The sequence below is a fragment of the Pezoporus wallicus genome, unplaced genomic scaffold (genome assembly GCF_028554395.1).
Source record: "Pezoporus wallicus isolate ANWC-B61680 ecotype Strahan unplaced genomic scaffold, APGP_CSIRO_Pwel_v1 scaffold_3294, whole genome shotgun sequence".
Classification (NCBI taxonomy): Eukaryota; Metazoa; Chordata; class Aves; order Psittaciformes; family Psittacidae; genus Pezoporus; species Pezoporus wallicus.
This window is the reverse complement of record NW_026635478.1, coordinates 15,226,542-15,248,761: the sequence shown is the minus strand read 5'-3', so window position 1 is coordinate 15,248,761 and position 22,220 is coordinate 15,226,542. Positions and strand designations below refer to the sequence as shown.

The 22,220-nt window shown below is 49.0% G+C and overlaps 1 protein-coding gene across 1 annotated transcript in view; it reads left to right on the top strand.

Annotated features, from left to right (window-relative positions):
• Positions 1–22,220, top strand: part of HYDIN (HYDIN axonemal central pair apparatus protein) — a 106,733-nt gene that overhangs the window by 78,686 nt on the left and 5,827 nt on the right. Inside the window, exons 52-80 of the mRNA XM_057429842.1 lie at positions 45–243; positions 875–974; positions 1,270–1,369; positions 1,843–2,011; positions 2,302–2,540; positions 2,873–2,987; positions 3,592–3,796; positions 4,145–4,380; positions 4,988–5,139; positions 6,071–6,263; positions 6,845–6,953; positions 7,537–7,797; positions 8,373–8,518; positions 8,856–9,071; positions 10,253–10,413; positions 11,264–11,376; positions 13,397–13,643; positions 14,174–14,386; positions 15,057–15,195; positions 15,530–15,695; positions 16,144–16,291; positions 17,549–17,756; positions 18,032–18,253; positions 18,885–19,054; positions 19,244–19,442; positions 19,613–19,771; positions 20,348–20,628; positions 20,981–21,200; positions 21,992–22,204. Coding sequence (XP_057285825.1) covers positions 45–243; positions 875–974; positions 1,270–1,369; positions 1,843–2,011; positions 2,302–2,540; positions 2,873–2,987; positions 3,592–3,796; positions 4,145–4,380; positions 4,988–5,139; positions 6,071–6,263; positions 6,845–6,953; positions 7,537–7,797; positions 8,373–8,518; positions 8,856–9,071; positions 10,253–10,413; positions 11,264–11,376; positions 13,397–13,643; positions 14,174–14,386; positions 15,057–15,195; positions 15,530–15,695; positions 16,144–16,291; positions 17,549–17,756; positions 18,032–18,253; positions 18,885–19,054; positions 19,244–19,442; positions 19,613–19,771; positions 20,348–20,628; positions 20,981–21,200; positions 21,992–22,204 — 5,299 coding nt within the window. The remainder of the gene's footprint in view (positions 1–44; positions 244–874; positions 975–1,269; positions 1,370–1,842; positions 2,012–2,301; positions 2,541–2,872; positions 2,988–3,591; positions 3,797–4,144; positions 4,381–4,987; positions 5,140–6,070; positions 6,264–6,844; positions 6,954–7,536; positions 7,798–8,372; positions 8,519–8,855; positions 9,072–10,252; positions 10,414–11,263; positions 11,377–13,396; positions 13,644–14,173; positions 14,387–15,056; positions 15,196–15,529; positions 15,696–16,143; positions 16,292–17,548; positions 17,757–18,031; positions 18,254–18,884; positions 19,055–19,243; positions 19,443–19,612; positions 19,772–20,347; positions 20,629–20,980; positions 21,201–21,991; positions 22,205–22,220) is intronic.

Below are 22,220 nucleotides of genomic sequence, written 5' to 3'. Positions count from 1 at the left end.
TGCCAGTCAAGCAGCCAGTCCTGAGTGTTGTCTGGTCTCTGCAGGAGGGACAGCAAGACCCTGGTCCTGCAAAACTGCACCCCACTGCCTGTGGCCTGGCGACTCAGTGGGCTGGAGAACCTTGGCAAGGACTTCTCTGTGTCTCAAGCTGAAGGCATCATTGGTCCCTGCACGGAGTTTGGCGTGCATTTATATTTTAAGCCTATGAAGGCTCTCAGCATTAAGAAGACGATCCGACTAGAGGTGAGGGGGACTATGGCCTCCCTGCCAAAGCAGGGTGGAGTGATCAGGTCTGTGCACTTAGGGATGGAGACTGTGCTTGAAGGGTACTCTTCAGAGAGAGCAAAATGATGAGCCTTCATGAGATTTCTTTCTGCCTGCATTGCTGGGTAACCAGGCCCTGGTTGTCCAGACTTTGACATGCTCCCTGAACCCTTCTTGGAGTCTGTCTGGGGTTGTTAACATTGAGCAGCAAACCTTCACCTTGGAATGTTGCTCTGCATGGTTTAGAAGCTACATTTTGGTGAGGATGCTGAGTGATTGAAGAGGAGAGGGTTGATTGGATCAATGCCACCTGCTCTGGGACAACTTACACTTCTCATAGTTGTTTTTACATGCCTGCCATGGTGCTTTAGCAGCAGAATTTCCTGCTGTAGGAGAGCAGAGTTGGGCTGATGGTGTTTGTTACTGCAGCCAAATCCCACTGGGTCAGCCCATGAGATGAACAGGTTAGGAAAACCTGGGAGTCCACAAATGCTTGGCAAGCAGGGGGAGGTCACAGTGGAAGCAGCTGGCAGAGACAAGGACTCATATGTTGTCTACCAAAAGAATTGAGGAGAATGATTTAAGCAGTATTTGGTTCTTGCTGTCTTAGGTTTCAGACACACAAAACGACCTGGGGGTTGCTCACACTGAAAATATCCGAGTCTTTGCAGAGGCCTATGATGTTGCTCTGAACATCAGCATTTCTAAAGGTCAGTGGATGTCCCCAAAGTACTCCTGTTGCATTGCCTTGTGTTGGCACATAGGCAAGCTAAGCACTTGGTGTGTAGGATGAGACAGCATATAAGTGTGGCACAGATCTGTAAAGCACATATCCTGCAAGCTGCTTGGAGTAAAACACTGCCAGGGCGCACCCAGTCGCTCACCTCTGAGCTTCAAGGTGTGCAGCTTCATGTGCAGATTGATATATCTCCTGTCACTTGGTATACTCTGCAGCAGATCACAAATATTTCTCATTTCTTACCTCACTCTGTGGTTTTTCTGCAGGTACAGATGGCAGCGTGGATTTTGGAATCCTTAAAGTCTTGGAGGGTGCAAAGGAAGTGCTGACTCTGAGGAATAAAGGGAAGTACGAGATTGCGTACAGGTGGGTCCAGCTGCCTGCTCTGTGAATGCATGGTGCCACCATCTGCCTTCTCCTTTTGCCCATGACTAGAACCTGTTCCTATGTTTGGCTATGTCATGGTCTGAGTAAATACAAAACCTGGGCTCTCTGATCTCTAATATTTTAATAGAGAATCCAGCCAAACAGTTCACAGCTCAGCAAGAACCAGAAGGAGAGAACCCAAAATATAAGCCACTCATTGCTGAGGTTGTTGCATTCTGTTATGGGTGGCTCATCCCTCTTAGTGAGACTCTTTACAGGAGGGAATTAAAAAATGCAGTGTCAGGGTTAGCTTGCAACACTCATGATTGTCTGCACTGTGTGTCAAGATTTGGGAATCCCCAAGCAGAGCAGGACTCTTTTCTCTTGATGTTTTTTTATGGTGATACGCAATGTCCTTGCTGTGCTGGAGGCCTCTGGACTTTCAGCTGCAGCGGTTTTGTTCCTTCTCCCAGTTTCAAGCTGGAAACCACACATACCAGCATACCTGACTTGGCATCCCACTTCACTGTCCAGCCACAGAGGGGCGTGTTGGCTAGCTCCGAGCACTCTGCGCAGGTCCAGCTGCTCTTCCACCCTAAGACGGAACTTAGCATTGAGAGCAAACCCATCCTACAGTGCCAGGTGAGCTGCCTGGGCCAGGCAGTGGTAGCACACAGTTACAGGTGGTAGCTGGGGAGTGGGAGCAGGACATGTGTTTCTGGAAGGAGGGCTTTATCTGGGGAATCCTCTCTCACATTTACATGACAAGGTCTTTCAGAAACCATTTGTGATGCTTCCTAAGCAGAGCTGAAAATCTGGCTCTGGAGGAGGCACTTAAATAGGGACGGTGAGCTGATGGGGAGCTGGGATCAGGGGACAGAGGTAGAGGCTGTCCTTTTTGCTGTAATTACCAAGCTATTCTCTGGTTGCAGGTGATTGATCCCCACATCTGTGAAGAAGGTGAGACCATTGCCATCATCCCAGTGAGGGTGTCAGCAAAAGCTGTGTTCAGCAAGTACAGCATTCGCCCTGCCTCACTCATCAGCTTTGGTGCCATGGTGAGTGGCACCAGGAAAACCTGCAGCTTCATGCTGGAAAACAAAGGCATCCTTGACTTTAAATTCTTTATCTACCAAGAAGACCAGGCTGCCCCTCTGTTGCCAAAGAAAAGGTGAGAGGGGACCTGCACCATCCTTCCTGCCTGATGAGGCACCATGGCATGGCTAGGGTGTGACAGGCAGCCAGGACACCTGGGTTACTGTCCGTTAGCATCACAGGCTTGTGAACAGGGAGCAGAAAAATGCTTCAGTATACCCATGTGTAGGATGAAGCTGGTGATACAGCTGACCTATCCTTAAGCTTCAGCACAATGTGCTGCAGGCAGCCCTCTGGGAGCAGCCAGGAGCCTGAAGGCTTTCCTCCATGGCAAGGAAGGCCAGCTTCAGCCTCTGAGAAAGGCAGGGGGAGCTGTGCATGATGGATGTTTCCGTTTTCTCCTCTTAGTGCACATCAAAGGAAATCTGCTCACTCCCAAGAGAGTGAAAATGGAAAGCCAGTGGTTCTGTCAGCCAAGCCAAGCAAGCACTTGTTGCAAAAGGACCCAAACCCTGTCCCACAGGTGAGTCATCCCTGCTCCCCAACACATACTGCTGCAGGCAGGGGACTCGTCACCACGGGGTGAGGCATGGTCCACGTGATGGAGGGCCGTCATCTCCCACCCACAAGCAGAGGCAGGAGCTGCTCAGTCCCACTGACAGTCCCATGCTTGGCCCAGACCTGGAGCTTGCATGGCAAAAGAAGGGAACAGGTCCTGTGTTTGGTAGCTGCTAGCCAAAATAAATGTATGAATACCACAGATGCAGAATGTTCCTGTTTGAACTCTCAGTCCACAGATATCAGATGAGCTTGGTTTTTCTTCTTCCCATCATTCTTTCAATTTCCCATCATTTCTCACAGTTTTCTGCTCTCCTATTTTACCCCAAGAGGCTGAAGCATCCCTGCTGCCACATTCACCCTTTACACCCAAACTCCTTTCTCCTCACTCAGGACAAGCCTGCAGCTCCTCCTGGCTTGTTCGTTTCATCCTGGGGCTGCCTTTGAGCCATGGAGTCATCCTTCCCTGCCCTGGGGCTGGGGGCTTGGGCCTGCCTGGAGGTGAAGGAGTGGCATGCTCTTTTCTGGGGATGCTCAAGGTAAGGCTGTTGATTTGCCTCTTTCTTCAGGCTCGTCTCACCATGGGCATGTTCACAGTGTACCCAGGCTTTGGCACCATACCTCCTGGGGGCCAGCAGATGATCACGGTGGAGTGCTGTGCAGAGCCGCTGGGGACATGCAAGGAGCTCCTGTCCATCGATGTCAGTGACAGAGACCCCACGGATAATCCTTTTGGCATCCCGTATACCCTGTTTGCTGAGTCCTGCCTCCCAGGTATACCCTGTCCACTGGTGCTGATCAGCACTTAAACTTACTGCTTGAATAGAGAGGCACCCTGACCTTGAAGGCCCATCTTAAAATCCTCAGAAGTTCCAGTCTTTTTCAAGTGCACCAGTGAGGAGAGGCTGGGAGGGATGCATGGAAGGATAAAATGAAACCAATACCCTTTAAGACTGAGGGTGACTGAGCTCTATCCTCACAGCCAGCTCTCCCACGCAAGGTTGGGTTTTGCAGTGGCCTGGGCAGAAGGGGCTCATCAAGCCTTCTGAGAGGCCAACAGGGTTCAGATAAATTCAGGAGGATGGCATCTCCATCCTCAGTACTCCTCTGATCTGCTTGCAGCATTTGTGGTCGATGACATAGAGTCCATCTTTGAGGAACATCGAATCTGCAGCAACAACAACCTCTGCCACATCCTACGGACAGTGCAAGACAAGGGCATCTTCATCACAGATGAGAACAAGTTTATCTTCACCGATGTTCTTATTGGGCACCAGGCCACAGCTCGCTTCAAGATCTGCAATGTGGGCAAAGTCCCCTGTAACGTCGTCCTATCCATCAGACCTGTCTCGAGTAAGGTAAGGACAAGAGGCCAAGGTGACTGTTGCTGTTTAAAGGCTGTGTGATAGCCTGCCTCATTCTCCAGATTCATTGCTTCCTCTTGCTCAGACTAGTTCAGCGCTGTGCGGATCAGACTATAGGGGAGTGCGGCAATGCTGCGGTGGTGGGTTGAATTCAGTGTCTCTCAAGCAATGTTTTGGCTCACCCCTCTAGGTCTTTGGTAGGAGACCTGAACCCTTCTGAACATCTCTTGGAAGCATGCTCAGATGGGGTCTTTTACTGGACTGTGCCTGGGCTCAAAGCAACCATTTCCTTGGGCTCCCTGTTTTTTTTTCTTCTCATTAAGGGTCAATTCTAGAATTTGCAGGGTTTTCCATGCAGTCTCCACCTCCCATATGTGCTGGGTTGACTGCCCAGAGCACAAAACAAGGTTTTGCACTTCTGGCCCTTACGGCAGCTCCCCATGCAAGGTCATCACCACTCTGGGATGAAGGAGCCTGTCCAAGGAAGGAAGGAGGGAGTAATACATGCTGTGTGGGGCTGTTCCCAGTGATTCATGTATGAATAACACTGCATCATGTTGAAGAATGCTTCCTCCTAACCCCATTCTGTGGTGTTCCCAAGCTTAACAGCCGTGTTAGTGACGTTTTCAAGGTGGATCCTCTTCGAATGTGTATTCCCAGCTGCTCCCATGCCTTTGCTACGGTGGCGTTCACTCCCCAGTCGATGGAGACCTATCAGTGCACTTTTGAGGCTTCCCTTGATGTCCGGGCAAGGTAACTCCCCCTGTTGGGGGAACCTTTCTGACAGCTGCCTCTCCTGTGTGAGGACATAGACCTCTTGTTAATCCTAAGGCTTTCAGTCACCTTAGGTAAACTTAGCTTTATAGAAGGCAGTAACTACTAGATATAGCAGAGCAGAAAAATAAGGGTGATAGTTTAGCCAATAGGAGTGATTATGAAGACAGTAAAACATGAAGTAGCCAACTGGAAGTGACTGAATAAAAAAAAACCGAGATGTGTAAAAGCTGAGTTGGGGCTTTCCAAAGACAAGGGATTAGATGAAGATTAGATGCCGGAAAGTCAGCATGCATTATTTCTTCCCTGTTTATAGTAAAATGATATGATCTATGTAGATACCTAGGGTATATTAAGTTACTTTATGTTAAAGGAGCATTTGGATCCCTTATAAGAGTGGAGTCCATTCTCTCTGTCCCAGGACCTATGTACCGGGACCCTGATGTGCTCTTCCCAGACCTTTGGTCACTGAAGTGGGACAAGATAAGTCAGCCTTCTGCCCTAATGAGCAATTTTTAGTGTCCTTGGAAATCATTTGTACTAATGGTGTTATTTATTTATTTTCCCCTTCTTGTTTTCATACTATTTTCATGCTCTGCATGTGCTTTTTTGCATATGTCTCCTATCACCACAGCCAGTGCATTTACCACATCTCATATGTTTGCTTCTTGTCTGTTGTACTACATGAGTGAAATTATTATGTGTTATGCTGGAAGGCTTTGGCTCTTCAGCCATTCCTCTTGTGAATGGCCCTGAGCAGATGGGGAGGAGAAGGGTGAGGGTGAATTATGTCATGGGGAAAAGAAGCACCAGCCAAGGCAAACACAGTGGATGGCCTTGCTCCACGGCTTGCCCAGTGGGAAAAGGGTTAGTGCCTGCTGTGGTGATTCCACCTCTGTCTCTTCTGCAGCCGTGCAGCGATGAAAGCACAAAGCCTGATCTTTGATATCAGTGGAGATGGGAATTTGCCTCGGGTGACGGTCCTGTGCCCAGTCCTTCACAATAAGAGAGGGAACCCTCTGTTGCTCTTCAAGAAGTTGTTGCTGGGTGATTCAGAAAAACTCCCTCTAGTCCTTCATAACAGTGGCATCATACCTGTCCAGGTGAGTATCTGCCATGGGGCTGCTCTGGTCTGGGAACAAGTGCTTGTTCCATGAAGAAAAGGTCCCAGAAAACATGGTAGATGTGGAAGCAGGTCTTGGGAATTCTTTTTAAGCAACTGACGGATGTCTGTTTCCAGGAAGGGAGTTTCAGAAATGCGATATTCTCATCAGCCTGTCCTTTTCAGTTAAACACAACACCAGAAAGTTGGTGGGGTACTTTTCCCCCATCTCTCTTCTCACGTTTTGGTTCTCGTGTGGGCACATATGATGTCCTAGCTACATTAGATTGTATTTGATCCTCTTTTACTGCAACTTAATTAATCTCAGTTGTAGTTTATTCTGCTCATTACTTTTAGTACTTTCTGTCCTTTTTGGTTATATTTTAATTACATCCTAATGCCTCTGAACACTTTTTTTTTTTCCCCTTCCTGTCTGATTTTACTTAAATTTCATGCTAAGAGCTGTGTGTGAAGGGAGAGGCTGCTGAGCTCCCATGCTAGACCAGCAGCAGTACAATGTTAATCCACATGCCATCCTGTACTCACACCAGTGTGGTCGTATTCTGTGTTCCCTTTCCTCAGCTGATGATTGACCTGTTGGATGAAGGGGGAGTTTTCTTCTTGAAAGCCAGGCCCACCACACACTGTATCTACCAAGCTGCAGACATGAAGGAGGACTCACCTGAAGAAGGTAAATTCATAACCATGAAGTGTGGTCATCCACACAGGTAAAGTGTGTGCCCTACTCTTGGCTTGTCCAAACCACAGCCAGATGTTAGAGATAGTTTCTTTCCTGGGGTGCTCTGTATCCCTAGTTTTTCATGTGGACTCTTTGCAGGGTTTCCTCCTATCAAGTTTTAGGAAGTTTTTCTGTTCCAGACACGGTGGTTTGAGCTGTGGGGGACTATCACTAAGTCAATGCACCAAGGTCTTTGCTGCATGTGGGAAATTAACAGGAAGTTAACAGTCTGAATGGAGGCAGCCCTTGAGCCCACAGCCAGCCAAGAAAAGCCAAAACCACTCTTTGACTCAGATTTATGTATGGCAGAAGCTGGCTGCATGCAGTCTGAGTGAGAGTTGGGTGTTAACCTGAGATTAAGACACTTAAGCAGTGATATGCATGGTGGTGTTATAGTCTTGTGAACCTAGCAGAAGAACATTGTGAACACTGTGGAAGAGCCTGCAGTTAGAGGCAGCTGAGTTTCAACCTCTTACCCCTGTTTATACCCCATGTATAGCTTTACCACTTGTCTCTGATTTCCATTGTCATGTAGACAGGAAGCCTCACACCGCTGCCCTGGTCCTGCATCAAGGGGAATCAGCGGAGTTTGATGTGCTTTTCAAACCCACCCTGGCACAACGTGTGAAAGGGAAGATCTACCTGTCAGTGGTGGACAACCCATATGAAGAGACCAGCATTCAGCTGTTAGGTGAAGGCTACGAGGATGACTTCACGCTGGATAACATCCATGGACTAGTGTCAGACAACAAGGAGGAGAACACTGAGAGCAATCTGGAGGAAGACGTAATTGAGGGTAAGAGAGGAGAGGCTGCTAAGATGAAGCAAGGAACAGGAAAATACACATCTGCTCACACTGTGACAGCTCAGGTCTGGTCCAGCCTTTGGGAGCAGCTCCTGTTGCCTTTTGTAGCCTGCAGAGCAGCCACACATAAGAACACAGGGGAAGATCCTCTGTCAATGGAGAATCTTGCAGGCTAGCAGGGAAGGGTCAGATGCCAGCATTCAGCTCCTATCTCTGAAAGGAGGTCTGTTAGCCCATAGTCAGTTATTGAGATGAAGACCATGCGTGGTAATTTGTGTCCTCTGTGTAACCGGGCCTGTGCTGTTGCCCACTGGACCAGGTAGCCTGTGAGAATGCCAGCTGCATGCACAGGCACAGTGCATACTGTACAGCTGTCTCTCTGCACAGCACAGCCATGGGTTTAGGGATGTGTTGGGGCATATTCCTGAAAGTGGCAGGATGGAGAACTGCATCTTCCAGAAGGAGAAAGGCTTGGAGAAAGGAAGAGTGGGATATACGTATGTCTGTGCATGTGAGGGGTCAGATGGACCTCACTGCATGCTGAGATCTCTTGTTCTTATTCTTAGCAGCTGCCAGAGTGGAACACGTCCAGTTTGGGGACTGTCACATCGGGACACCCTACACCGTGACCTTCACGATCAGCAATCGCAGCAAGGTGGAGGTGCTGCGGTTTGAGTGGCTGGTAGACCCCCCATTCCAGTTCTCCCCGCAGGTGAGCTAGGACAGCTCTGCCTTTCCCTGTTGCTCAAGCCCTACCCAGTGGTTTCCTGGGAGCTAGCGGGAGTCACCATAGACTGGTAAAAGGAAGTTTCCAGTGCCATGTAGGAGATACTATCCCTGACTTTACTGGGGCACAGCCATCCGCCCTGCAGTAAAGACTGTTACAGGATGCGGCATCTTTTTTTTGTACTTTCCTCTGTCAAACCTCAGACAAAGGCACAGTAAGATGCAGGTTCCTGGCACAGCTGCTCACCAGCTCAGTCCCTTTGCTGTCAGTCCTGCCCTTGCCAATGATTCCAGTTTGGTCGTGGCTCTCTGGTTCTCCGTAGGTGGGACACCTCCATGCTGGCTGTGCTAAGGACATCACAGTGACCCTGAAATCAGATGTCGCAGTTGCCTTCAAAATGCACCCTGTGAAGTGTAAGGTTGTAAGAATCGCCTTCCAGCTGCCACCAGAGGAGGTGATGGACTGGGACGACCACCTGCACACCATTGAGTGGATGGATGCCAGCAGGGACTCAGCAGCCACGTGGCCTGTGAGAAAGGTAAGAAATACAATAGCAAAAGCTACTGAGCTTCTGCAAAGAGAACTGCCAATGGCAGCAGACTGACATCTCTGCTGGCTAAGCAGCTCCTGCTTCCTCCTTTATTTAATACATCCCATGAGGTTAAACAGCAGTGCATTTTAGAGGAGAAGTGGATGCACAGTGGCCTGACATGCTCACACAAGATGGGGAAGTCTTTTGGAAAGAGATGTTTAGCTACATGCAAACTATCAGTCTCTGCCAAAGGCTGAAGTGTTGTAGCCTGTGTTTAATGGGAGGTCACACTTTCTGATTTCATTGCATTTTATGGTGTTAAAGTGTCTTATCTGATACAGTGCCTTTTCACCAAGGAGTTAAATTCACTGTGCTCTGTCTCTCGGAGAGCAACATTAGTGCTCTTCTGTGTATGCTGTGTAACCCACCAGCGTGTTGTGTGTGTGCTCTGAGCTCTGTCTACATTGACACCAGAGATTTTGGTTGTAGTCTCTGTATCATATGGGATATCTCATTATGGAGCAGCCCAGGCACTGTAGGACAGTCATGCAGGAGTCTGGGTGTCATCTCCAGAAACTCTTGCTTCTACTGTCATTATTGTCAAACACACTTACCCAGTGATGGTTCTTCCCTAGTTTCTGAAGCACTGTAAAAGCTGTTAACCAGACTTCTTCCTCATCAGAGCTTCAGCAGTCAGAGACCTTCCTAAGGAATTCATTCCAATCCCAAAAATACCTGTCACCCAGCCCCCACCACTGTGACTGCTGCCCAACATGACATCTGGAAGGCGCTTTCTCATAAGACAAGAAGGAAAAGGTGCTTTCTAGGTTTGTTCAGTCTTGGAGGTCTCCATCCACAGAGCTCCTGCAGGGGAACTTATTTCTAATTTAGAGGCCTTCTGAGATTTATAGGGGCCAGGAAAAATGTCAGACACTCTACAGGAATGAAACACAGGGCCTGATACCCGGTCATAGTCCCCATGGGCGTACACAGTTGTGGTGGTGATTGCTTTGATCAATAGGTAGAAACAAATAGGCAACAGAAGGGTCAAATTTTGTCATCTTTCAGGCAAAATAAATGGGAATGGTCCTTTCTAGCCCCTGTATGTGATTTTAAGGCCAGGAGACTCCCTGCTCAGCCTGGCTTTCTGGGTTTTGCTTAATGATTCTTCCCTTTCCTCTATGGAGGTGATCAAGACAACCCCAGAACCAGCTCACACTGTCCTGGAGAAGAGCAGCCGTGAAGTGGAGCTTCACCTCAGTGCTGTTGTTGACTATGCTGAGTTCCAGATGGATGTGGACATGATTCAGTTCAAGGAGACCTTGCTCTTCCAGACAAGGACAGTCACGTGAGTGCTGGAGGCCAGGCAGAGACCTGCAAGAGGGAGTTGCCTTTCCCAGGGTTGACCCAGCATCTGCTTCCCCAAAGATGTGCTGTGCTCTCTGGTGGCCTCTGCTTTTCCTTCTAGTCATGGTCCTGTGCCAACAGAAGTTACACTGACATATTTATTGCTCAGCTACTTCTTCTAATTCTTCTAAAATCTCTTCTAATTTCTAAGGGGCTGACTGGCCTTGGAGGGGGGTGCTGCTGCCTGCTGGTTCTTGAGGTTTCAGTTTCCACGTATCCTGGGGTCCTGGGGATCTCCCACATGTGGATCTGAGTCCCTTCCTCGAACTTTTTGTGCAGTCTCACCTGCTGTTCTTCCCTTTAAACAAGTCATTTATTGTTTCATCCTTTCCGGGTCCTGGCTAAGTGCTGAGGCCCACATATCTGCATACAAAGCCAAGCAGGAGATGGTAGACACCATGCTGCCAAGACATGCCAGGAGAGGTTCTGCTGAGAACAACCATGGTCTTGCTTTCTTTCCATGTTGCCTGTCCTCATCTGCTTAAGAATAAGTTTGCAGTCAAAATAATGTCAAACTGTGATATAAAGACCAGAATAAGACCCTTGAATTAACCTCCTGGGCACCATGTCTGCCTGTTTGTCTTTAACATCCAAACTTTAAAATACCTTGTCTTGGGGCAGCCCAGGGCAGCAATCTAGATGAAACAGAGACGCTTGAGGAAGAAGATGCTCCTCAGCATAAGGAAAGGGGTACCGGGAGTCCACCATAAAGCATTACTTTTCTACTTGCTTTGTAGTTATTGGATGCTTTCTTTTTATTTCTTTTTATTTATTCTCTTTCTGAAAAGCAGTTTCCAGCTGTCTAATACAGGGAATGTGGCCCTGGAATACACCTGGATGGCAACTGTGGAGGATGAAAGATCAGTGAACCGTACTGGGGAGCTGCTCCTGTCCAATCTGAATGGTAAGGCACTTGCTTTGGGTGGGAGCTGGGCATGCCCAGGGTGTTTCAGTTGGTAGCTGAAGGCTTGGGGGGAAGACTGTGCTACTTCACCCCAAAACATGAATTGCTTTTTCATCCCTGTCCAGGCATCTGATTTTATCAGCATCTCCCCAGCTGCAGCTGTAGACTTTCTCCTTGTCCCCCTCTCTGCCTTTCATACCCTCATATGCTTGCTCTGACACTTGTAGTCTGCGTGGGAGCTGAGCCTGGGTCAGGACTGGCAACAGGAACATGAGGGCAGCTCTTTGAAAAGTCTCTGAGACTGGGAAAACTGATGGTGTAACACTAAGTTAGCTGATCTGTATCACTGTCTGTGTGTGATCCCCCAGTCCAAAGCAAATGCAATGTCACTGTCTAAAACTGACCTCCTAACTCGGGCACAGAAGTGTTGCTGCTGGCAGAGACCCTGCTCCCAGCATGTTGGAGCTCAGTGGTAGGGCTGTGACTCATTAACTCATAGCAATGTCCTTGTATCTGAGTCTTTGTTTTCCTTGGGTGGCTGCAAGGAAACAGGGCTGTGTGTCCAAGAGGTCTCATCATAGAATCATGGAATAGTTAGGGTTGGAAAGGACCTTAAGATCATCTATTTCAACCCCCCTGCCATGGGCAGGGACACCTCACACTAAACCATGCCACCCAAGGCTTTGTCCAGCCCTGCCTTGAGCACCGCCAGGAATGGAGCATTCACAACTTCCTTGGACAACCCATTCCAGTGCCTCACCACCCTAACAGTAAAGAATTTCTTCCTTATATCCAATCTAAACTTCCTCTGTTTAAGTTTTAACCTGTTACCCCTTCTCCTATCACTACAGTCCCTAATGAAAAGTCCATCCCCATCATCCCTATAGGCCCCTTTCAGACACTGGAAGGCTGCTCTGAGGTCTCCACTCAGCCTTCTCTTCTCCAGGCTGAGCAGCCCCAACTTTCTCAGCCTGTCTTCATACGGGAGGTGCTCCAGTCCCCTGATCATCCTCGTGGCCCTCCTCTGGATTTGTTCCAACAGTTCCATGTCCTTTTTATGTTGAGGGCACCAGAACTGCATACCAGAAACAGGATATAGGAGAGCAGTCAAGCCTTTTGTTTCCTAACATGGACAGCTTTCTGATGGTCAGGGTGAGAGATCTCAACCAAAGTTCTTCGTGCTCTGAATATGCTTATCTCCCTCCCCTGGGGTCCAGGTGTTGACTCTTCCCCAGCACAGGGTGCCCTCATGCTGGAGCTGGTCTGCTGGACTGCAACATTAGCTGTCTGGTTGTTAGTTATGAAAGCCTCAGAAAGAGGAAAGAAGGAAAGGGTGTGAAGGACAGCAACACTGTTCCCCAAACCCTTTTCTCCACCACACACAACAAGCAAAGCTCAGTTCTGCAGGACTCAACACTGTCCTTAATGCTAAGTATTGAGGCTGGCTGGGCTGGGATGTGAAACAGCACCCAGAAATTCTCACAGATGCTGTAACACAGGTATCTCTGTTAGATCCTGGACATGGTTTGGGAATGAATGCTGGCCAGAAGTGGTCCTGCAGAAGATGTTTGCATCTAGCTCCCCAGTCCAGCATGGAGTGAAGCAGCAGGCTTCTGTCCTGGGCCCTTTTGATTTGCTAACATAGACGTAGCCTTCTTGTCCACCATCTGTATGTCTTTACAGAGTGATGTTCAGTGGTGTGTTTTGATTCAAGCAGTTCTCTGGGTCTCTGCAGGGCCATTTCACTGTGTTTGCTGCCCCCCACCGTGTTCTCCCACCTGTTCTCCTGCCTCTCCCCAGGACTTTCTGGGATTATGATTTAGCGAGCAGTATCGCAGAAGAAAAACACAATCTGGACACTCTGCCTGTTCCTTCAGTGGGAGCCCTCCTGCTGAAAGCACTTGGCCAGAGACACTCCAAATGCATCCCAGCTCCATTCTGTCCACTGCAGCAGGAGGCAGAGTTGCTGGGAGCAAAGGATTTTCTTCTTGAGAGATGTCATGCTTCTTCCTTACCGCAGGGGATTCTCTCTCCTCCACTTGTGGTACCTCTGGGAAGCTCCATCCCAGCCGTTGTTCAAGTCAGCTGGACCATGAACTGGAGCACGTCTCTTCCTCCCTGAACTCATCTCTGAATGCCATCAGTAGCAAGTCGCCATTCTCTGTCGAGCCCCGCAGTGGCACCATCCCTGTTGGCCAGAAGCAGCTCTTCCAGATGAAGTTCTCTCCAGTGTACGTGGGGGACTTTGAGAGCTGTATGCTCTGCAGGTAGGAAATGTCCTGGCACTTTTCAACTCATGCTACTGATGGATAGTCATGGTTGTGCCTCTGGGATGGGTGAGGTGAGAACCTGTGGACAACCAGCCACAGAGAGATAGCAGAACCAATCAACATGCAGGAGTAAAGATGGTCATCCAGCTTTGGTAGAAGCAGGTATGGAGGCACTGGGAAAAGATATTGCATGAATTATTAAGCTCCTGTAGGGATCTCTCTAGAATGAGAGGACAAGAAAGGCTACCAAGGGGCCAGCCAGTCCCTAGCTGTGCTCCCTTATCAGTCAAGCATGACCTCCTTATCTGCAGAGAAACCTGTGCACTGCAGTTGATCTTCAGACACATCACTGGTTATGTTTGTGCCATTTTTTCTGTCTCTGTGGCAGGGAATGCAGTTCTGTTTTATTTTCTGCACAGTACTTGCATGGAGAGAGGGTGCAACAGTACGTGCTATACAAGGAGACAGGCAAGCAGCTGGCTGGCTGGAAATGTTTACCTGGCTAATATCAGTCCCTTTCTTCCTAGTATTCCTAACCTGACACCAAACCAGAAGTGCCCAGAGGTGGCTGTGAAGGGGAAAAGTCTGATGACAAACTGCCACTTTGAACTAGAAGACTCTGATTACCTCACAGCAAACAGGCGCAACCCAAAGTTGCCAGGCCCAAAGGAGACAGTGTTAGATCATAACACAAGAGTGATTGAGTTTGCGGCAATTGGGGTGTGCAGCAGAAGCAGCAGGTAGGTGTGGGCATGGCTTCTCTGGCTGATGGTCTCCCAGTCATGCCCCTTATCCAGAGAACCTCTCCAGCTCCTCTTCCAAGCCCCAGCGTACATCTGTACCTTGTCTGTGATCTGCTGACCCTTGGCCACCAGTCTGTCCTGGGCCTGGAAGAAACTGGTCAGTGAAGACCAACTAGGCAGTTTTTGGTTCTCTTTGTCCTTTTCCTCAATAGTGTGGGTCAGTCTGGGAGGACCATGTATCCCAAGCTTCTGCTTTGTGGCCAATACAACCTTTGTCCCTCCAAAGAACATTCTTGCTCCTTTGAGATTACCAATTGGACAGGGTCAGCAAAGGCTGCAGCTACAATAGAGAGCACCATTCTTCCAAGAGACTCTTACTGGACTTGATGTTACCGCTTTCATTTGATCTTATCGATTCAACGTGCAAGAGTTTGGATAATTTCTTTGCTAATTTCTCTGTGGATAGCTATTAATTTTTAGTCACCTGAGACACAAACAAGGTTCCTAGAAAGCAGGTGAAATGTCTGTGCTCCCAGCGTGGTTCCCAGTACCAAATAACTCCTTCCAGATGGTGTCCAGGACTGTCAGTTCCTGATGCGTGCTAGAGGACAAGAGTTGTTCACGTCCCAACACCACCTTAGTAGTCTATTTTGTTTTGTGTTCCCAGGACATTCACAGTTACAAACCCAACCAGTTCTGCATACTCCTTCCAGTGGACTTGTCAAGACCCTGAAGCTCCACGAGGACAAGAGGCTTTCTTCTGCCTCACAGAAAGAGGTCAGATCCAGCCAGGGAAGAAAGCAGAGGTGGGTGCAGAAAATTAAGACGGTAGATATATAGCTTCACTACACATGTGTGCCACTTTAGCACTGGATATGTCTACACTACTGGGCATCCCCTCTCACTGTGAGCTTGCCAAGACCATGCAGAAACCTTTGACTGTAGTGTAAATGAGCTGGCAGATGAACCTGTTCTCACCCTGTACCCCACCTCTGCCAAGCTTTAGGCACAGCTGCCTATCTCTGAGCTCACAGCAGCATAAGGTTCCTTGGGTTTCTTGATGGTGTAAACTGCACACACACACACTCCTTGCCCTGCCAAGGGCAGCAACTTTCCTTCATTTACCTCTTTCTTTCACAGATGAAGTTCCAGTTCATCCCACAGCACCTGGATGTGACGGAATCATTCTGGATCTTTAAAGTCCCTGAGCAGAACATTTCAGTCCCAGTTCTGTTAGTGGGCAATGCGAGTGACCCACTTGTGACTCTGAACAGATCTCACCTGAGCTTCCAGTTGCTGTTAATCGGTGAGCACCATGGTTATACCTTGCATGCTCAGATGTGGACTGCTCCAAGGGTTTAACACTGCTGTTGTTCCAGCAGGCTCCAAAAGGGAAGCTGGAAATAGAAACAGGTACTTCTAAGCACATCATCCAGCTCCTGGCACCCAAATGTATGAGGGGGAGGAAGGCATGTGTCAAGGACAAGGCATGTGGTTGCACCTGTTCTCAAGAGGGGATTTGGGGGAGGCAGGGGAGTCCAGGGGGTCCCCTTGCATGAAGAAAGGTTGCAAGAGTGCATGCTGTACAAGAAAGGTTTCCATATTGGCATTCTGAGTGTGCCATGCTGCAAGTGATGGTCCTCACTGCAGATTGCGTGCTGTGCTCAGCTGGCAGGCAGGAGTCCAAGGGGCAGCGGTGGCCCAGTGGCCAGAGGAACAAATGATTTTCAGCAGTTACTTTGTCCTCTCCCCAGGGCACGAAGTACGCCAGACTATGTATATGATCAACAGTGAGAAGGAAGCCTTCAGCTTTGCTTTCAGGGAAAGCTCTCTCTTCTCAGAAGGATGCAAGGCCTCCATGAAGGTAGAGCCCCTGAAAGGCTCCATCGGTCCTCTTTCGAGGTAAAAGAGCTCACTGGCCACATTCCCTCTCCTGCATGCCAAACACTGCACTGCCATTTTGCTTTTGGGATTTTCCCCCTTGGTAGTCACCAGGTGCCTCTCAGCAAGAGCAGGCATCTGCCTTGTTTCATTCCTTTCCAGTTGGGACACTCTGAAACTGCAGTTTTCTTGGTAAAGTGCTTGTGTCCAGGTTACCCTAGTCTTCTAGGTTCCCTTCCTAGAGAAATTCACACTATAGATCTTCTAGTTTTGATGACAAAAGCATGTTTTGGGGGTTTAACCCTGTGATCTCTTAAGCCAGTAGCCTTAAGTGTGCAAGGTCTACTCTGTTCCTTCCGTTCCTTTAGTGACAGAGCCCACCACGCATGGTCTGTGCAAGACCACCAAGAGGAGCAAAGCACACAAGCAGCACTACAGGCACCATATAAGCCCATTGTGGGAGTACAGCAACAGACTTACAAAACTAGCTGTGTTTCATAGGATCCCCTGTTAGAAAATGGATGTTCTTGTAGACTGCAGCCGTGGCTTTCAGTCAGACATGATCATGAGTTCAAGCAGTGTTAACAGATCACTAGCTCATCTGCTGATCCACTGTGGATGTCCCTGTGCCCATTCATGGCTTGCTCTGGGGTACAAAGAGCATGTTAGCTCCGGGCAGTTTTGCTATGGCTTAAAAGATGCTGAAATTTTGCTTTCCATGGGGTGTAATATAAGAGAGCATCCTATATCAGTTACTGTGGCTCAGCTGAGAAGTGGTAATTCCTCAAATCTTTGTAGTTTGGTTGTGTTTGATCACCTATCCAGAGATTACTCACAGAAATTACAAAGAGGCAGTTTGGTGGCACTCATGTTGTACAGCTGTCATAGGAGCTGGATGATTCTTCTTTGGAAAGAGGATGTTACTCTTGTCATACAGATCAGAGAGACTGGGGGTCTCTGAGTACCTTATTCTGTGTTTGGGACAGAAGCAGGCTCTCAAGGCAATGCTGCCCTCCAGGACATGGACAGGACAGTAAAGGTAGTGTTAGCTGCTTTGTTGTATCCTCTGCTGTTTCATTGCATGGAATCATCATACTCTAAACAGCTGTCAGCACGGAGAGTAGAAGCCCCTGGAAGGGCAGAATGCCATTCCTGGTTTCTTCCAGGCCCAGGGTCTCACCACAGCTGTTGCACAGCTGCTCTCCCATAGAGAAGGCAATGTGGGGCCAAGAAAGCTAAAAGATAGTGAACGGAGCAAAAAAGGTCTTTTCTTCTCAGGCTTCCCATTACAGTCTCCTTCATACCAACAATAGAAGGAGAGGTGGTCTTCAACCTCAAGTGTGATGTCAAGAGAAAGACCCAGCCTCTCTCCTTGAACATCAAGGCCACCAGCTACAGCATGAATGTCTCTGTCGGGTGCCAGGACAGCGATGGCCATGTCACTGAGCTCAGTGCACACAAAATCAACATCATTGATCTCAAGGAAGTGAGTAGCACTGGTTCCCTGAACCATTTGCTCCACAAAGCCCTGCAAGACTGCACCTTAACCAGAAGCTTTGCAGACAGTTTTCAACAAGAGGGAAAGTTCTTCTTCATTTATGGGTACAATCAGGTCTCAAGAGGGAGGGAGATGGATCATTCACACAGGTCATTAGCTGAATGGGAAAGATGCCAGAGCACATGAGGGAGGAGCACTTAGTGGGCTGGTCAGCAATTGGTGTGTGCTCCAACCCCTCATCTTCACCACCACCTCCCCCACAGGTGCAGCTAAATGAGAACATCAAGCGCATCTTCAGCATCTGTAACAACGGCAGGTTCAGCTTCACCTTCACATGGGAGCTGTGCGGTCCAGCAGCCTGTCAGCAGGTCCTCACCATCACCCCTTGGACAGGCACCCTGCAGGCAGAGGAGAAAGCAGAGTCCCAGCTAGCATTTCACTCACAAAAGATGTGCTCTTTGAAGGATGTTAAGCTGACACTGCGGGTGAGGACCAACATTTAGTAAGGGACCTTTGCCTTCCCTATGCAGCAGCTTGGCAGCAGGAGCCCAAAGCCAGGGGTGAGCTCCACCACTAAAGAGCCTGAAGGAGGCAGAAGAGGCTCCTGCTGCTGAGATAAAGAGTCTGACAGCTTCAGAATGGAGAATTTTACTAAGTGTTTATCTGGGAGCCTTTTGGGAAGCATGTTTGTTCCAGAACATATCCACTAGGCTCTCTCTATCCCTAATTTGGGAATGGGAGGAGGGGGGGCCTACCTAGATGTGCATGGGGATGGAGCTGTTTCTCCTTACCAGGCCTTTCCTGAGCCAGGTCCCACAGCTCAGAAAGGTCTTGCCAGCTCGTGGCTGCACAAAGCAGAGATGTGGCTTTCTAAAAACCTTTCCCTGGATGTGGTTCTCTAAAAACCTTTCCCTGAGAGGGAAGTAAGCCTTCTACCTTCAATTTCCATTCTGGGAACAGAAATCCTTTCAGCGTTTGCTGAAATTCCTTCAGCATTTGCTTTTTCTTACTGTCACTGCAGCCAGCTGTCCCCATCATCTTCCTCAGCTGTCTCTGGTGTTTGTGGTTGCAATTCCCTTATTTTCAGCTGGTTCATGCTGTCTTTCACCCCACCAGATCAGCAAGGGTCCCACATTTACCTGCGTGTTCCTGGCCACTGTGGTAGCACCTGCTGTCCACTTCTCCACCACAAAACTCAACTTTGGAACCTGCTTCATCTACCGTGCTGGGATGACACCTGCCCAGCAGACCTTTGTCATCACAAACAAGGCAAACAAGGATATGAGGTAGGACTTCTCCACACGCTCCTTCAACCCTTGCTTAGCACGTCCCTACTCTGTGTCCTCATGACCACTGTGTGTGAAATCCTGAAGATACAGGGAAAGGATGTGGAAGAGCCTCAAGCAGCCCTGTTGTTGTTTGAGCACACACAGGCTTGTGACACCTCTGTTCCTCTTTGCTGTGCTTTCTGCCAGTTTGAACTGCTTGTTCAGCAACACTGTGCACCTCAAGGTGGACTTTCCAGTGTATGTCCTATGCCCAGGAGGGACAGTGGAGGTCCCCGTCACTTTCTATCCCAGAGAGGTTGCATCTTACCGTGAACTCATCCCTATTGAAATCAGTGGTGTGTACCAACAGACCATTGAGGTCCGAGGAAGAGGCATAGAAATGAAGGTGAGATTAAATCCAAATCCTAAAACTGCAGGTAGCAAGCAGCCAGCATCGCTTTCTCATTTTCCTCATCTCTTCCCCAGCCTACCATGTTTTGGTTTTCTACCATAAGGGTGGTAGAAAGCCCTTTCTCCTTCTGTCCTTTCACTTTACATTAATCCTTCCTGCTTCAGGTTGATGTTGTGGAACCACAAGGAAAAGTAGTGAACCTGGGAGCCCTCTCCATTGGACAGACTGTGAAGAAGATTGTCATCATAGCAAACAACAGTGCTGCCCCTCTCACTTTTAAGCTTAGTCTCATGTCCACCATGCCAGAGCTGCAAGAAGCTGGGGTAAGGCCCCTTCCTTCACTGGAGAGCACTTTGGTGTGCCGGCAGGTAGCTATGAACTGCTCTGGGCAGGAGCTAGTAGCTAATTACAATCATGTCCTGTCCCGTCTGCCTGTGTGTGCTATCCTGTCCTCACTGCTTGGACTGCTCTGCCAGCAGATACTTGCAGTGTGAATGCCTCAGTTGAGCTGGGTGTCAGGACTCCCCTAAGAGCCAGAGGTGAGGTGGTACAGTTCCCCTAGCCTGTTTTAGACACATACATTAGAATGCAGCCATGTATTTTTGATCTGGAAAGGTAAGGGAGATAAATGAATTTTTAAAGATTAAGAGTTAAAAGCACTCTTGAAGTTTGCATGAAATTACTTCAGAAGACATAGTTCAGCTCACCATGGCCAGGTGGACACATCACAGGAAAACACCTTTGGTGTTACCTAGGAATTCATATGTGGGAATGAGTGGGACTGGGGCAATGTTGGTGGGGACAGAACAGGAATTGGAAGGCTCTTCTCTGACTTTAATGAGGGGGGATCCACATCTCAGTTGCCAGATGAAGCAGTCTCCACTCATTTTGTTGGGCAGGTTCTCTGCGTTAAGCCCACTAAGGAGCTAAACCTGAAGCCCAGAGGAGACACCTGCAAGGTGGAGGTGACCTTCTCTCCAAAGCACCGCATCCAGCCGTTCACCGAAGAAGTGATGTTGGAGTGCAGCGGTCTGGTGCGCTCTCTTTTTGTGGTGCGGGGCTCCTGCCAGGGCAGCCAAGTGAGCTTGGACCAGGACCACCTCAGCTTTGGAGCTGTGATGCAGCAAAGCTACGCAAGCCAGCGCGTAGTCATGAGGAACACAGGCGACATAGGAGTCAAGTAATGCAGAACCCCATCCCCTCTGAGGGCTGACAGCTTGGATAAGGGTTGCATGGAGCTGTAGGTTGCCCAGATAGTTCCCCTCTGCTTTTCCGTCCCAGTGGAGAGTCATGCATCCAACATTGTGCAGTCAGGCCTTGGCAGTTAGCAAGGGGGTACAACCAAAGGGGATACAACCAGAAGCTTCTTTACAGATGAGCACAGCTAACTCTTGCCCAGCCTAAAGTCTGATTGCCAGGTGCCTCAGCAGCATGCCCAAGATGTGGAAAATACTACAAGAGACTTACAAACAGCACACAAGCCTCCCAAGTTGCTAATCCTTCTTTCCTGTTCTTGTGCTTTCCTTGGCAAGGTTTAAGTGGGACATAAAGAGCTTCAAGCCGGATTTCCGCATCAGGCCCACAGAGGGTTACATCTCCCCAGGAATGGTTCTCCCTTTTGTTGTGACCTTCCGCCCCTCAAAGCTGGGTCAGGCTGTCCAATATGATGGGCTGCAGTGCTTCATCCAGGGCAGTGAGCCACTCCGGCTTACTCTGGCAGGATGCTGTGTGGAAGCCCCTGTGATCAAAGAGGTAACTGGAGCAGAGACAGGATGGATCCCATCCCACCTGTACCCCACCATTTGCACCACATCTCTCCCAGGGCAGGGACTGGAGGACACTTAATGTGCATGGACTCACTCCTGCCTGGGTATTCTAGAGAGCTGAGAAATCCGCTGGGCAGGATTCTCAAAATTCCTGAGCCCTGTTAAAGGTGCTGTTCCTCCAGTGAGCAGCTCAGTTGTGCTTGCTCTACGCTACAGCACCTTTGCCACAGGGATACCCTGCAGGGCTTTTCTAAAACACTCCCCACAGAGCCATTTTGCTATACTCCCAGAATTGTACATCCACAGCCACTCTTCTCCATGTTGGAACAGGGGAAGACATTCAGCACTAGGACTGGGCAGGGCAGCTGCATCAGGCTCCTGGGGCACAGGGATGCAGTGGGGAGGACTCGTGGCCCTCACAGGCATTGCAGGACAGGGAAGCTTGGGAAGTGTTGCCTCCTAATCCCAAAAGAACATCCAAACTGCTTTTCAGCCTGCCCACAAAGGGGCTGTGCATCTATAGGTCTTCTCCTTGCACAGGAGAGTTTCCTTCTAGGACACCCCTTTTTCTTTCACTCAGCATGTGAAAGGGTTTTTCTCCCTTCTTTAAGATCAAATAACTTGATTTACTACAAAAGCTGTGGCCCAACTGGAAATTTTGCATGTGACAAGGAAGAACTGCTCTCTGTGCTTCAAGTCCCAGTGTAGAGCCAGTGTGAGAAGAGTGGAAAGGGTTCCTTGGTGTGACCATGCAGCCTCTCTGCTCCTCTATTGCAGACTCTGATTTTCACATGCAGCGTGCGTGAGAAGCAGAGCCAGACCATCCTCCTGTCAAACCCAAGCAATGAGGCCTGGACTGTGCAGCCCATCATTGAGGGGGAACACTGGAAGGGGCCTGAACTTTTCCATCTAGAAGCCAATCAACAAAAAAAGCCATACAAGGTCACCTATGCACCTCAAACCATGAGCTCTGAGAATATGAATCATCAGGTACGTGAGCTGTGCC